At 41.7% G+C, this 16,388-nt stretch overlaps 1 protein-coding gene across 1 annotated transcript; it reads left to right on the plus strand.

The window, feature by feature from the left end:
• The first annotated feature begins 2,360 nt into the window (after positions 1–2,360).
• On the plus strand, positions 2,361–16,198 carry LOC121437587 (cytochrome c oxidase subunit 6C-2). The gene is made up of 4 exons (XM_041637451.1): positions 2,361–2,491; positions 3,296–3,422; positions 6,169–6,297; positions 16,083–16,198. Exons 2-3 carry the CDS (start codon positions 3,309–3,311, stop codon positions 6,280–6,282), a joined length of 228 nt encoding a protein of 75 aa, XP_041493385.1. The 5' UTR covers positions 2,361–2,491; positions 3,296–3,308; the 3' UTR covers positions 6,283–6,297; positions 16,083–16,198.
• Positions 16,199–16,388: the final 190 nt, after the last annotated feature.

A 16,388-nucleotide genomic window follows, 5' to 3' on the forward strand; every position in this document is an offset into this window, starting at 1 on the left:
ATCAGTTTGAGGCAACTTGTTACAATGACAACAGAAAGCTAATATAGCTCACTTAAAAATGATATCATTTGTTCTTTTGTTTTCTAACCATAAATATATGATTAAACTTGGGATACAGTGAAGCAGAAAAATGTAATATAAAAATAATCCTTATGCCTTCAGCCCCAGAACTCCAGTACTGGGGAGGCAAAGGCAAGCAGAACTCTGAGTTCGGGTCAGCCTGCTCTACAGAGACAGTTTTAGGACAGCCAGGGCTACATAGACAAACCCTTTCTCAAAAAAAAAAAAAAAAAAAAAAAACAACACTAAAAAAACCTCCAACCCCATAAGTTTTGAGGGAATTCCAACTTAGTACCACTTTTGCATATAAATACACATGCATGTATATGTTTCAAGATTAGATCATACAACATAGGCTTTGAGCCTACCTTTCTAAAAACAAGACTGTCTTTATTTTTACTTTATTATTTATTTTTGATTTATGTATATGAGTATTTTGCCTGAGTGTAATTCTGTGCACTGCATGGGTGCCTGGTGCCCATGGAGGCCAGCAGAGCATCAGAGCCCCCAGAGGTGGAGTTACAGGTGGTTATGAGCCACCATGTAGATACTGGAACTGAACCTGGGCCCTCTGGAAGGTTACCCAGCACTTTCGGTCTCTGTGCCATCTCTCCAGTCCCGGCCTGCCTTTTATTTAGCAATGGCTTAAATTTTATTATGATTGAAATGTTCTGTGCTTTCTCAAAGAGTTACATGTGACTGTTTGGCATGTGAGTGGCACCTTTAATCTCAGCACTTGGGAGGCAGAGGCAGGGGCAGGCAGATCTCTGAGTTCGAGGCCAGCCTGGTCTACAGAGCGAGTCCAGGACAACCAAGCCTGTACAGAAAAACCCTGTCTCAAAAAGCAAAAGCAAAAAAAAAAAAAAAATTTTTTTATTTTTAATTATGTTTGTGGCGGGGGGTCTGTGCATGAGAGTTCAGGCACTGAGGAAGCCAGAGTCAGTGGATCCCTTGTGAGTGACCGGTGGTTGTGAGCTGTCTGATGTGGGTGTTGGGAACGGAATTCAGGTCCTCTAGACCAGTGCATGCTCTAACTGCAGAACTCCCTCTCAAGTGTCCCTAGATGCTTATTTTTAAAGCTTACTATTTTTTTGTGAGCCCATTTTTCCTGCAAATGAAATAAAATTACTCTTACAATTAATTTCATAAAAATCCCATTATAAGGGTGAGTTATTAACACTATTTATTTTTGCAAACCACACTCGGTCCACGTAAGCACAGAGAACTCTCTGGCACTGTGGTCTTGCACATTTACAAAACTCTTCACTGCACTAATTTTCCGACGTGGAAGATTCCCCCGCCCCCATTAATTTTGACAGAGGTTGTAGAATTGAGTTTCATTGACCTGTTCAGGGCCAGTATTCATACCTAACAAATCGGCGTGGCCAAGGGGATGTGTGATATGATTTGGCCAACCCTTGGATCCTGTGTGAAGCTGGTATCAGGTCGGAAAATTTGTGCAATAACCAAGGATCCAATTATTTACCAGTTTCACTGTGCCCTGGGTTACACCACCTTCGGATTTTGTGATTGGTGTGTGCTTCCCCGCCAGGGTTCCTGGATTACCAGTCTACTCCGTTTAAAGCCCTGCATGGAAGTAGATTTACTCAGCGGACTAAAGTAACACCTGTGAATCTAGCCGATTTCGCTAAAATGCAAGACAAACATCCCAAAGCACAAATCGGCTTTCCAAATCATCTGCGTTGTTACCGTTTGAAGCAGGTTTTTGTTTTTTTCTCCTAGAACCCAACACAAATATCCATTACAACTAGCTTAGGGTCGTCGTGCAGATCATCGAGTCTCTGGTCACAGTTCCAATCGTTCCCTCGACTTGGTATCCTTATATCTACTATGCATTTTCCCCCTAGAAATTACAATTTTATTTCAATAGTTGCAGCGTAACTTTGCCAATCAATTAAAGTCATAGACATAAATATGGGAATCATCGTCACATCCGATGAAGTACCCAGATGGCTTGGCTTCGACTTGGTGAATCACCATGGCAACCCTTTTGGAGTCATCGTCTTTGGCATATTCCACGTGTTTGCCTATCAGACATCTGTAAGTTCCAGGTCCACGTCTTTACTGCGCTCATTTTCATTCCACAAGATAGTGCGTTTCTGTACTACATTAATTTTTCCCCACGTGTGAAATATCTATGGATTTCTTAATAAATTCACAACACGGGTCAAGAGTAATATTTCCAATTTACTGAAGAAACCTTTTGAGGTAGTCAAGACTCATTTTCAAGGTCGCACCTAGAGTAAAAACCAGTGTCCACTTTTGCTTCAGCTGTGACCAATTGTATTCGCGTTTGCACATTTTTGAACTTCGTCGGCTACCGTAGCCGGTCCTCCACGGATTTGTGCGCCTGCGCGCTGCGGGAAGGCTCTCCATTTCGGTGTGAACCGGGAAGGACGTTGGGGTGGAGGTGAGGCGACGGCGTCTCAGACCCTGGGGGTTGACGGCTGCGGGGTCGGCAGTCCCGGGACCGAGGACTCTGATGCGTCCCGCGTCCCAGCCTACCGGCGCCGCGGGCCTTCCTTTCCCGGGGCCGCGCTCTTCTCCGCCGCGTCCTCCGGAGGCTGCGGGCCTGGCGGGCCCCGGGGTCTCCGACGACCCCGCCGTCTGCCCATAGGCGCCGCCGGGGCCTCGGAGGAGCCTTGCGGAGCCCCGGGGCTCCCCGGATGGACGGCCGGGCCCATCTTCCGCTGTGTTTTGCCGAGGCCAGGGTGACCTTGGTTGGGTCGTATGACCCGTGGGGCCTGGCGCGCCGTCTTGGAGGGTACCGAGGCGGAGCAGCCGCCGGCTCAGGCACCGGTGACAGCGCTGGTCGGCCTGGTGGGAGAGCAGGACTGAAGCTGAAGGCTGCTGGCCTGTGCGCGCGGCCCTGCTGCAGCCCGGGAGTCTGGGCCCCGAGGCGCCTGCTCGCCTCCAGTCTCCCTACCCTAGACTTCTCTTTGTAAGGCTAGATTCTCAGGAGCAGTAGCGAGATCAGATCGCCTCTCTGCCTGGGGACACTTGCGTTCGTAGTTTTTGGTCGTGGGTTGCTGGTGGTGCCGGTTACCGTGGCCGTTATTGCGGATGGTGGAACTGCCCAGCAGAGGAGTGGGCCAAGATGAAACCTGGCGGGAGGGGAAAATCACAGTGTAAGGTACAAGCGGTGCGTCGTGCGTGAAGAGGTCATTCACTTACCCTGTTCTAAGGTTTTCTTTTTGTTGTTTTACGGGTAAAGGACATTCACGACCATGAGTTCCGGTGCGTTGCCGAAACCTCAGATGCGTGGTCTTCTGGCCAAGCGCCTGCGGGTTCACATTGTTGGCGCTTTCGTCGTGGCCCTGGGAGTGGCTGCTGCCTATAAGGTATGTGCTTGCTGTTTGTGCTTTGGGTCACAAACTGTTGATTTTAAAAACCTATTTTTACACCTATTAAGGGGTTTTTAAAAAAGAGACTCCGTCTTCAATGTATTGCCTCCCACCTTTGGGCTTCAATGTGAAGGAGCCACTCAGGCGCCATGCTGTTCGCCTCCTCCTCAATTGAAGCTGTGTTCATTTGCTAGGGCTGCCATATCGAAGAGCCAGGCTGAGTGGTTTAAACACGGACAGTTGTTTTCTCACATGTGTTTTTGTTTTGTTTTGAGATAGGGTGTTACTATATAGCCATGGCTAAATCAGGCTGGCTTCCAGCTCATGTAATCTGCTGCCCCTGTCTGAGTGCTGGGATTAAAAACCTGCACCTCCACACGCTCAGTTTTTAAGAGCAGGGATCCCTTCTGGGTCCTTCTCTTGTGCTGTCTTCACACGGTCTTATGTAACTGACGGGATTTCCTATAAAGAGACTAGGTTAGGACCCATGACATTTTGAACTTGCTTTGAGGCCTTATTTCCAGAGGTCTTGTAAGGTAGGATTTGGTCTATCTGGGGAGAATAAATTCCAGCCTCCAACAGAGAGCAGATGCTCGGGGTAGAGGGCAAGCAGGTCTCTATTTGGGCAGTTTTGAAGAATTGACAAAAGTAGTATTTTAACGCTGGCCTTGTGTTGATATGAAGGGGTGGTGAGATGGGTATCGTTATGAGGCCTTGGATGGCCTAGAGCTTGCTCTGTAGACCACTCAGAATTAGAGTGTCTGCAGCTGATTGTTGGGGGACATTTGTCCCGAGTGCTGCCATGTAAAGGTGTGTGCCACCAGGGCCTGACCTGTCTGTGGACTGCAGTGTTTCTTTCACATACCTTCCCCTTTTAAGTCAGATTATATTATTATTTAAGATTCTCTTAAACGTTTATTATTGTGCATATTATCATATTTTTGGAATAAAATCATGAGAAAGTTGAGGGCTATTTTTTTTTTTTCAGAGACAGGGTTTCTCTGTGTATCCCTGGCTGTCCTGGAACTGTCTGTACACCAGGCTGATCTCAACTCAGATCTGCCTTCCTTTGTTTCCTGTATGCCAGGATTAAAGATGCACACCACCACTGCCTGACTAAAATCAGGACTTTAGTAACTTTTGATATTTCTGTACTCACAGAGATCCGCCTGCCTCTGCCTCCCTAGTGCTGGGTTTAAAGGTGTGTGCCACCACAGCTAACAGATGGAACTTTTTAAAGTCTGTTGCCTTTTATTCTTTTTTTAAATGGGGCACTCCATTGTTAGGTGTGTGACTTGTCAGGTGTAGCAACTTGAGGGGTTTATTTAGCTTACAGGTAACAGTCCATAGTGAGACCAAGTAGGAATGCTGCTTACTGGCTTTCTTCTTACATGCTCAGCTACCTTATAAAACCCAAGACCACTTGCCCATAGACGGCACTGCCCATTGTAGGCTGGGCTCTCCTACATATATGCCCACATGTGTGTCAAGTTAACTGAAGCTGACAACCAAGAAACCTGGTGTTCTAATTTATTCCAAATCTGGGGATCTGAGAGCCAAGGGGCTCGATGGTCTAGTGAAAAGCCGGAGGGACATGGGGTGTTCTTTTTAAGTCCAGAGTTAAAGTAGGAGGTTCATTGTTCCTAGCTCAAGAAGAGTGAAAATTTGTCTTTTGTCAACTTTTTATTCTGTGTGGACCTTCTATGTTAAGGTTGGAGGGTAGTGGATGCCTGTTAGTCCAGTTTCTCAGAACACAGGTGTCTGGACATCCTTTAACCTTGTCGTGTAGACATCAACTCAGTCTAAACTCTAATAGAGGGAGGGGCCTCAGGCTCAGAGGGTACTGAGGAGCCTTCTTCCTGTCCTCTTGCTGAAGTAAACTGGGGATTCTAATAGGAGGAGGAGCAGTCAAGTCTCCTGCATTGCTTCACTTCAGATAGCATGATTCTGTGCATTTCTTTAGCACCTCACTGATGTGGATTGGTGCAGGAAATTATGTGCAGGATGAGATTGATTTTGGCAAAATACACTAAATAGTGTTCTGTGGAGACTAAATCTTTGCCGTGTGCAGATATGGATTTGGATAACCAAATGTCAGCCGTGGCTGCTGCTTAGACTTTGATCAGTTGCTTGAACTCCACCTGGTCTCTGAAATATTCTTCCTTCTGTGCTGATTGTCTATATGCAAGACGAAATCCAACATGAACCCACCTCTTCCTATCTTTTTCTTTGATGCTGAAGTGTCAGTACTTTCTTTAAAGGCTTTCCTTTGAAGTAATCAGCCATTACTTTGGATTCCATTCTCTCCTTTGCAAAATGATTCAGATCTTGTTAGTGTAGTCGCCTAGAACTTGTTGGTCCTTTCTATGTCTTTAAATCTGTTTTAGGTCTTTAAAATTCACATTCTGCTTAGGTTGTTACTGTGTTCCAACTGGCAATATTTAGTGTTTGCTGGAGGGAAGGCCATTCATTTATTTTGTACTGTATTTAACTGTGCATTTATTCCACCAAACACACACACAAATACGGATGCACAACCTTGCACAAGGGTAGGGGTAATGTGTCCTAGTGAGCTTCTCGCTGTGCAGTTGTAGCCTCTTCCTTCATTTGTCACCCTTCGTCTTAGGAAATAGATGGCTCAGTAAGCAGTGAATACAGATGTGGTGTTGATTTATTTTTAGGTTGTTCTTAGGTATTTCTGCTCTGAAAACTGAGTGTGATAATGGGCTGTGTTATTTTTCAGTTTGGCGTGGCTGAACCCAGAAAGAAGGCGTATGCAGATTTCTACAGGAAGTACGACTCCATGAAAGACTTTGAAGAGATGAGGAAGGCTGGCATCTTCCAGAGTGCGAAGTGATGTCAGAATGTTCAGGTGACCAGTGCCCCGAGGGTCTGTCATGAATGGTCTTAGCTAGCCCAGTGTGAGTTATCTTAGCCTTTCTTAGCTGTCAGTTGTTGGCAGCCAGTCCTTCAGAACTGTGCTGTGCCTGTGACAGTGCCTGTGCCCTCCTCCCAGACCCTGACGGCTTTCCTGTACTTGTTAGGAATCTGACCACATCGTTTGTCTTTCTGTGGGTGTGTGCATGTGTGCATGCGTGTGGACGTTATAGAACAACTTTGGAGTTGCTTCTCCTTCCACCTGGTACATGGATTTGAGGGATCAAACTTAGGTTGCTAGACGTAGGCATTGAGTACCTTAACCCTCTGAGCCATCTTGCTGGCCCTGTTTTGTCATTTTGTGATTGGCTTATTTCAGTTAGCAAAGTGTTTTAGCATGTTGTCAGCCACGTCCTCTCCTAAGGCTGAAGGTACTCCACTGTATGTTGTTACTGGGAATTGAACCTGGAGCGTTGTGCAGTACTTGGCAAGCATTGATCACTGACTTGTGACTACATCCCATCTTTTATACATGTACTTACACATTTATACACATATATTTATAGAATACATGTACTCACACATTTATACACACGTATTTATAGACTACATGTACTTACACATTTATACACACATATATTTATAGAATACATGTACTTACACATTTATACACACATATTTATAAAACACATGTACTTACACATTTATACACATATATTTATAGAATACGCGTACTCACACATTTATACACACATGTTTATAGAATACATGTACTTACACATTTATACACACATATTTATAGAATACATGTACTCACATTTATACACACATATTTATAGAATACATGTACTTACACATTTATACACACATATTTATAGAATATATTCACTCACACATTTATACACACATATGTTTATAGAATACACACAGTAATGCATACTATGTCGTATCTGTTATATGTAACAGATGGAACACATGATGTACCATGTTATTATATATAATATAGATGACATATACATACACACAAACATAAAGTATAATGTTTCAAGATGCTTTATTTTTGAGGAATGGCCTTACCAGGTTGTGGAAACTGGCTGTGCACTATTTCCTGAATAGCTAGGATTATAGGTGTGTGCCACCACGCCTGTTGTGTTGTTTGTATTTACTAACTCTGTTCATCAGTTTGTTGGTAGACAGTAGGATGTCTTTGCCTGTCAGTTGCTGGGCTTGGTAGATCATATGATCTGTGTATTAGCACCTGTTCTCCTTAGTGGTTGCAGTAGTCACGCTTCCACAGTACTCAGGGCTTCCCTTTCTCCATGTGCTCACAGCACTTGACTTGTTTTCTTTTGACAGTGGCTGTCTTAACTATCTTAAATAGGGCTGGCATCCCTTACGGAAGTTTTGATTTGGCCCTCCCTAATGATTTGTAGTTTTGAGTGTTGCATGTCCGTATGGGTACTGGGTATATTGGGGATTTCCCCCTTCCTGTGTATGTATCACTGCGTTTGCATGTGTGTGGGTATGTGGAGGTCCCAGGCTAATGTGGAGAGTGCTGCTGTGTATGAGGCAGGTCTCCATTGACCCCAGAGCCCTGATGAGGCTAGTAGGTTATTCTGGGGGTGGAGTTACAGGTGAACTGTTGTGTCTTGTTTGGCATTTACAGAGGTTCTCAGGACCCAAACTGCATTTTGATTTGGTATTTTTGTGCTTTGACCACTTGGCCAGTGTATGGACATCTTAATAGGAAGTTTTGTTGTGTCTTTCAACAGTGCTTGTGTCCCTTTGCTCAAAAATCTGAATAAAATTTTCTTTTATTATTAATGTATTTTGATTTTATACCCTACAACTTTGCAAAACTCATTCTAACCCGTTTCTGTGTGTATCATAAGAATTTTCTATATATAAAATGTCACCTACAAAGACAGATTTTACTTCTTTTTGGGTGTATTTTTATTTTCTCAGCTAATTTTTCTGACTAGGACTTTTAGTGCTACATTGAACAGAAGTGGCATGGTCATTTTCTTAAGTCTAAAGGAAAAGGTTTCAGTTTCTCTTCCAGCTGATGGTAGACAGGGTGTGCTGAGATACACTGTACTGCTATACCTAGTATGTGCCCTTACAGTTCAGAACACTTAGAGCCAGATGTGGTAGCACATGCTTTTCATTTCAGCACTCAGGAGGCAGAGGCAGGCAGATGTCTTGAGTTTGAGGCCAGCCTGGTCTACATAGCAAGTTTCAAGGCAGCCAGGGCTACGCAAATATTTACCTATCTCATCACCCCCACCAAATTAAAAAAAAAATGTATATATCGCTCTACATAAATCTGTTTCTATAGCTATATAAATAATGTATATGGGTGCTTTGTCTGCTTGTGTGTCTGTGGACTAGTTGCATTCCTGGTGCCCGAGGAGGTCAGAACAGGGTATTAGATCCCCTGGAACAGAAGTTACAGATGGCTCTGAGCAGGCATACCATGGTGGAAATTAAACTCGGGCCCTCTGGCGGAACAGCCAGTGCTCCTAACTGCTGAGCCATCTCTCCAGCCCCTAGTTTGTTTTTGTTCATTTGTTTGTATTAAATCATGAAAAAGATCTTAGATCAGATTTTTTTTCTACATCTATTAAGAAGGTTGTGGAATTTTTAAAAATTCCATTTATGGTATATCACTTCTATTAATTTTTTGTTTTTGCGTTTTGTTGTTTTGCTTTGTTTTTCAAAACAAGATTTCTCTGTGTAAGTCTGGCTGTTCTAGACTAGCTCTGTAGACCAGGCTGGCCTCAAACTCACAGAGATCCGCCTGCCTCTGCCTCCTGAGTGCTGGGATTAAAGGAGTGCACTGCCTGGCTGTTAATTTTTATATATTGATTCACCCTTAATTCCAGAAATTAGTCTCTTGGGCTTCATATATAATCAGTCCTGCTAATGACTCTTACTAGTGTTGAGGATTTTTGCACTGTTATTTGACTTGAGATCTTTTGTCTGTTTAGGTGTCAGGACAGTGTTGGATTTAGAATCAATGTGGACATTTTATTATCTGTTTTGGAAGAACTTTGGAAGGATTGATGTTAATTCTTTAACTTTTGGTAAAATTCATCTGCTCCTTGACTTTCCTTTATGAATTTTTTGATTCCTGATTCAGTCTTACCATTTTAATAATTTTAGTCTGCTGTCTAGATTTCTTGAGTTCATGTTGGCAAGTCTTAATAGTCTTCATCTAAGTTACAAGTTCACTTTTTGTATTTTGCTGAACTTTCTCATTTCTCTTGCCATTTTAACTAAAGATTTTTCAATATATTTGACATTTACAAAGAACCAAGATTTTGTTAATTTCCTTTCTTTTGGCAGCTTTACTAGATATTATTAGGTTGTTCATTTGAGCTTTTAACTTTTCCTTGTGACTTCCTCATTGATTCATTGGTTCTAGAATTTTAAATTCAGTGTATTTGGGAGATTTTCTAGTTTAATTAAGCCAGTGTGGTAAAAAGATACTTATAAAGCCTCCTGAGATTTGTCAATGCTTGTTTTGCCCTATCATGGTGTCTTGGATAGGAAAGTTAGTTAGGAAAACATTTAATTGAGTTGGTAGCTTACAGTGTCAGAGATTCAGTCCATTATCATCATGGTGGGACCTGGTGTGCAGGCAGACATGGTGGAGAAGAAGCTGAGAGTTGTCTTGATCTGCAGGCAGCAGGAAGAGACAGTTAGACTAGGATTGGCTTGAACATCAGAGCCCCGCCCCCAGTAACACACTTCCTCCAACAAAGTTCACACCTCCTAATAGTGCCACTCCGCATGGACCTATGCGGGCCAGTTTTATTCAAGCTACCATACCTAATTTGTGTTAGAAAATTCTGTATTCTGTTATGAGTAGATGCTGATGTATGATTACAATTATCTCTACTTTCAGTTTTTTATTTCCTCATCTTCTGTCTATATAGAGTCCTCAACTACTATTATTGAGCTATTTCTCCATTTCTTTTTCTGTATACTTCATGCATTTGGATTTCTCATGTGTATTTTTGTTTTCCATGACAATTGGCCGTTACCATAAAGTGCTTCTTGCAGGTTTTTTTTTCTTCCCTTAAGCTGGTTTTGTTTGTGCAGCGTAGCCCCTTCGTTTCTACTTGTGGAATATTTTTCCTTTCACTCTCTAGGACCCTAAGTGTAATTTGGTTGGGAAATTTAATTTATGTACATGTAAGTCAGTTATTAGTGTGGGAAAGCATTATTACATTTTTTTACTTGGTATGTTTTATGGCTCCCCCCTTTTTATTGCTATTTAGGAAGGTCTTTTGTATGCATGCATGCATATGCCTATGAAGAAGTTTCAATGGTTTATATCCTTTTCTATATGAATTAGTATTTTTAAGTTATGCTGTGAGACACAGCACAGCTCTAACAGTAAACAAATGTAAATTCAACACAGAACATTACCTTGTGATGCCTTCCTTTGTTATTGATGCCATAGTTACACAATTTTATATATCGTATATTCATTAACAGATTTATAGTTTGTTCCTCAGTGCCTTTGTTTTTTAAATACTATAAAAGGATTTAAGAGCCTGGTGGTGATGGCGCATGCCTTTAGCTTTTAACCCCAGCACTTGGGAGGCAGAGGCAGGTGGATCTCTGAGAGTTTGAGGCCAGCCTGGTCTACAGAGTGAATTTCAGGACAGTCAGGGCTACATAGAGAAACCCTGTCTTAAAAAAAAACCAAAAAAAAAAAAAAAAAGAAAGAAAGGAAGGAAGGATTGGAAGTGAGAGTTAAAAGCCGGGATTACAGTATGGGGAGCTCAGGTCCTTCAGCAGAGCAGTTCTGTGTAGCTTGTAGTGAGAGGGAAGCTGCTTGTTGGTTCCCAGAGGCCCAGCTTAGACCCGAAATAACCACACAGATACTGTATTAATTAAATCACTGCTTACCCATTAGATCTAGCTTCTTATTGGCTAACTCTTACATCTTAATTTAACCCATTTCTACTAATCTGTGTATTGCCACATGACAGTGGCTTACTGGCTAAAATTCCCAGCGTCTGTCTCTTGTGGCTCCATTGCTTCTGATTCTGCTCTTCTTTCTCCCAGCATTCAGCCTAGCTTTCCTTGTCTACCTAAGTTCTGTCCAAAGCAGTTTCTTTATTCATTAAAGGTAATCACAGCACACAGGGGACTCCCACATCACCTCCCCTTTTCTGTTTAGATAAAAAGGTTTTAACTTTTACATAGTAAAATTACATATATCAAAACAGATATCAAACAAGAATTACAGTTACAATATTCATATCTACTTTATCTTTTATTATAACTAAGGAAAACTATAACTATAAATTCTTCAACTCCATCAAAGACTTCAGAAGGATATAATATTACCTAAATAAACAGGAAGTGCATTGTAAGCAACTTCCAAAACTCTAGAATTGACAGAGACATCTCACTGCCTGGATAGTCACCCAGAGTTTTTCTGTACCGTTGGGGCATCCAGTCTTTAGCCCACAGGCCCATAGTATCCAGCAGACTTTTCCATGAAGCAGTAAATTTTAAAGACAGTTCCACCTATATTGGCAGTTTGTTCGTCAGATTTTTCTGTGTCCTGCAGAATGTTTGGCAGATTCTTTTGTGTAGCAGAAACCCCAAAGGATCATCTCACAGTTTATCAAGCAGTGCAGGCAAGAGCAGTTTCTTGCCCAAATAGCTAACCAACTCCATAAGGAGCCTCTTCGATGCCCATCTTCCGTTAAAGTAATTGGTACTGCCAGGAGCAGATATGTCTCATTGTCATGCTAAGTTCTAAATTCTTAAAACATTTTAAATGCCATATTGTATAGTCTTTGAAAGGTTTGAAGGATAGATGCCTCTCCATCTGAAATACGTCTCTGTACATCTAGAAAATCTAACATGACTACAAGCTTGACTATTATAGTTGAGTATCTATTAATTTATATTTCTTAATTATGCATTACATTTTAAATGAACTGCACACAGTACCTTAATCAAGAGCAGAAATATACAATTGACCTTAAATTTTTATCAATAACCAAGATCTATACCAATGCAAATCTCTATAGCATATTCCCCTTTAAATGTAAAGAAACATTTACAAATAATATTTGGGAATATGGGCACAGTTCTGTCCAGACTTCTTCCTGCTGTTTATTGGGCAAAGTAATTTTTTGAGGGTATTCATGGTGACCTCTTGGAGGGTCATGGTCTATCAAACCATATTAGTCTAGAAAGATTCCACAAGTTTCATCCTCTGTGGAAACAAAAGAAGAACCTCTTTTCCAAAGCAACATATCCTTAGACCCAAATTCTGAAGTCAAGATACCTTTATAATATACATGGTGGTTCAGCTTAGCAGCCTATACAATGAAATGCCTCTCTGTACTTAGCTCCTTCACAGTCAAAAAATTCAAAGAAAACACAATATACATAATTCAGACTCTGTGAATTTTCTATCTTTATGTGGCTTATTTTTCTTTATTCTTTTCATTCTATGACTGTCTGTACTCTCTCTCTTTAAAGACTTTACCTTTTTTTAAAAAAAACCTTTTATAACTGTATTCTTTTTCTTCTCTCTCTCAAGCCTATATACATTTATCCAACAATGTAACCCATTTAGAGGTCTTTTATGTCTGAATCTGTCCTATTGTGTATCTGTAATTCTTTACTGTCATGAAGAGCTTTTAAAATTGGTAAGCAGCTTGGTTGCAGCTACTCTGGATGTTGGTTCCACCTCTCTCCACTTTTAAAATGGTGGAGCTACCATTCCTGCCAGCTCTGGGGCCACCAGGTAGGAGCTGCGCTCAGCACTGACAGTGAGCGTGCAGCACGTGAACCCTTTTTATCTGAGTAATAGCTAAACCTGCCATGCAGAGGACTGCACAGCCTGGAAATATCTCTGCATATGGACGGAAGTAATCCTCCATGCTCCCTGCCTGTGCAAGCCTAGTAGACCTGATCCTGTCGCCTGCCCAGGCGGGGAGTGCTGAGCCATGGGTATGGTCTCAGCTTCTTTCTTCCGGACCCGGAGTGAGTACAGAAACACCCGGGCCCACAAATGCCATTCAAATGCTCCATAGCTGGAGTTGGCGCTGGCAGCACAGCGTTTTAAAACCACACGGCTTCTTTTCTGCTATGGCTGAATCAGGAAAACCTCTGTCAAAGGGCTGCTTGCTTCTAGCAAGGTCTGTCTTAAAGAATAGGTCCCCTGGTAGTGATCTTCAGTTGGTGCTTAACCAAGAAATTTCTAAATTTCTCCCTTTTTGAAGGATAGTTTTGGCAGATTTGGCAGAATTTAATTTATTGGGATTTTTCTCACTTTGAACTCTGTGCTCCTCCTGCCTCGTCCTCCCTGGAATCACACAGTGTATGGCTGACAGAACCTCACTATAGCCTCCAGCAGCCAGGCTGAGACGTCCATTGGTAGCCTATCGGCCCTGTACAGCACCAGCTACTTTGGTACTTATTTTCACTTTCAAGATTCTGTTTGCCTTTGGTTTTGACAGCTTGAAGATAATGTATTGGTGTAGTCGCTAGGCTTATTCTAGTTGCAGCTTCTCTAAGTTCTCTGCTCCTTTCTCTCTTGTGATCCCATGATGCGCGTGTAGGCCCACCTGCTAATCTACAAGCGCCACCGTTCTCTTTACTGTTGCTCTGCTTTTTGTACCAGACTCTTGCCATTTCAAATGGCCTGTTCTCAGATTTGCTGTATCTCCTGCCAACTGGAGTACGCTTTTGAAACTAGTGATCCCCACCAATTCAATTAGTGTATTTTCAGGACTTCTTGTTATTCCCATTTTTCATATTTTTCTGAGGCTTTTACTTGATTGTTCATATTCTTTTGCTCATTGTACATATTTAAGACAGTTGGTTTTTTTTTTGTGGTTGGTTTATGGAGATCCACTTTGGTGATTGAAATGGTCTATGCTTTGTAATCTTTTTGTTGAAAATTTGACATTTAGAAAATCTCTCCCGTTGTATGAAGGCATGTGAAGGAAGGCAGGCCTTTATTAGCATTGTATAGAGGCTCAAGCTCCTCTTGGTCTGGTGATTCATCTTTAATCTGTCTGTGATGTGCTCTGGATCCAGTTTACCTGTCTATACAGCTACTTCTAAATCCATTCCTTTGAGTTTCATTCCTGTTTACCCTTGGAGCCTTAGCTGTTCTAGTTCCTCTGCCTGGAGGTCTGTAATCCTCCTGCACACCACAGCATCCACCAGTGTTTTCCTTGGCGAGACAAAACCAGACAAGTAGTTATTACCAGCAGGTACCACTCTTCACTGGCGTCAGTGAGGGAGGAACCAACAATTGGGTGGTTTCTCCGGGCCACATTGCACTGCACTACACAGAGGCATGGAGGTAAAAGCAGGCAGAAATGTTCTTTAATTTCCCGTTTTGTAAATTTTCTGTTGGTTAGGTGTTCATTTGGTTCCTGTAGCTCAACTGGGGGTTCTGTTCTCAGACAGTTATTTTGGCTCATTTATTGTTTATTCAGTCAGGTGAGGTGGGAACTGTCTCAGAGTTTGTGGGATGCGGTCTTGCTGCCATAAAATTCAAAATTATTTGGAATTATCAATTTGCTAGGTTGACATTGGGGAACATTACTCTGATAAAGCAGCTTTCTTAAAAATACACATTTTAAAGACATCTTTTATAGGTATTTATGCATGCTTTTCTGGTTTGGTTTGTCATAACATGGGGGCCCTCATGCCTCATGGACAGGATAAATTAAGTTTCTGTGTCTAGCGGAAAGACTGAGTGATTTAAGGGTTGTTAAATAGTCAACACCACTGTTCATGCTTTGGAAAACTTATGCTTGTTATTCAATTTCATACAAGCTTAACAGATGGGCAAAAGACAATGTAAAGATTCTTCAGTTCGGTTCTGTGCTCTGTAAAATGAATTTGATGTGGTGTAGATAATATATATTCTTTAATGAGCATTTTCAACGCCACTAAAATACGTACCTTTTCTAAGATCTAGGATGAGGAAAAGGCCTACTACACTTTTCTATTACAGATGTTTTCAAGGTGATTAACTTGCTTAATAGAAGGTTTAATTCTGTAATGTTCTATTTCTTGTTATTATCCAAAATGTCTTCGTGTTCTGTTGCTAGGAAGAGACACCATGACCACAACTCGTAAAGGAAAGCATTTAGCCGGTCTGGCTTACAGTTTGAGACATGCAGGCAGATATGGTGCTGGAGAAGTAGCTGAGAGTTCTGTGTCTGGATTGGTGGCAGCAGGAACCCATGGGGGCTTGGCTTGGGCTTCTGAAACCCCAAAACTTACCCAGTGACAGTTCTTCCAACAAGGCCATACACTCCCTCTCAAGTAGTGCAGCTCCCTGATGAATGAGCGAAGGGGGCATTCTTGTTCAAACCACCGCAGCTGCATGCATTAAATATCCAGAGTATTACTGCTGATTTATCATTATTGTAAAACAAAACAACTTTCTTTTCCACTGGCAGGAAAATTAGTAAGAATGATCTTTATCATGCCATGGACTGTTAATGTCCTTTAGTACTTATATAAAGAGACATAAAAAACATTATTGAAAGTTAGATAACCTAAAGAACAGCATGCAGATGCCAGAGGAACAAGAATGTTGCTAAATAAATAAGTAAGTAAGAGTAAGTTTGGTGTGCCCAGAATGGAAGCAGGGTGGCCAGGGAGCTTGTCATTAGGCAACCAGGAAATGGGTGAAGATGAGCAATTATAGACCTCATTGAGATTAATAAAGATCGTTCATCATTAACATAGCCATTGTGTTTCTCTTCATAGACTTATTTGGATTGCACTCAAAAGAAGTTCGTCGCTGACCTGTGTTCCTGAACTGTGTGTGAAACATGAATATGTGGGCTAAGGAATAGTTTATCTCAATAAACAATTAACAGTTATATGACAGTCTTTGCTTGGTTATTATTATGGATAATTCAGGGTCTTAAAAATCTGACATATATTATATGTCTGTATGAATATAAAGATAACTTGTCAATTCATTATTTCAACACATGTATGATTGCTTTTATAGTTTGTCATTACTATATGCTGGCTTTGTTCCCCTGGAGTACACAAGAGTAGCTGGAC

This window comes from Microtus oregoni, unplaced genomic scaffold, assembly GCF_018167655.1.
Source record: "Microtus oregoni isolate MIOR12 unplaced genomic scaffold, Mior012 000053F_ref0000044, whole genome shotgun sequence".
Classification (NCBI taxonomy): Eukaryota; Metazoa; Chordata; class Mammalia; order Rodentia; family Cricetidae; genus Microtus; species Microtus oregoni.

What these genes read in the sequence shown, in the direction of transcription:
- LOC121437587 (XM_041637451.1), top strand. Translation starts at nt 3,309, where the DNA reads ATGAGTTCCGGTGCGTTGCCGAAACCTCAGATGCGTGGTCTTCTGGCC. An exon ending in GAGTGGCTGCTGCCTATAAG is followed by an intron (nt 3,423 to 6,168) that starts GTATGTGCTTGC and finishes GTTATTTTTCAG; the next exon opens with TTTGGCGTGGCTGAACCCAG.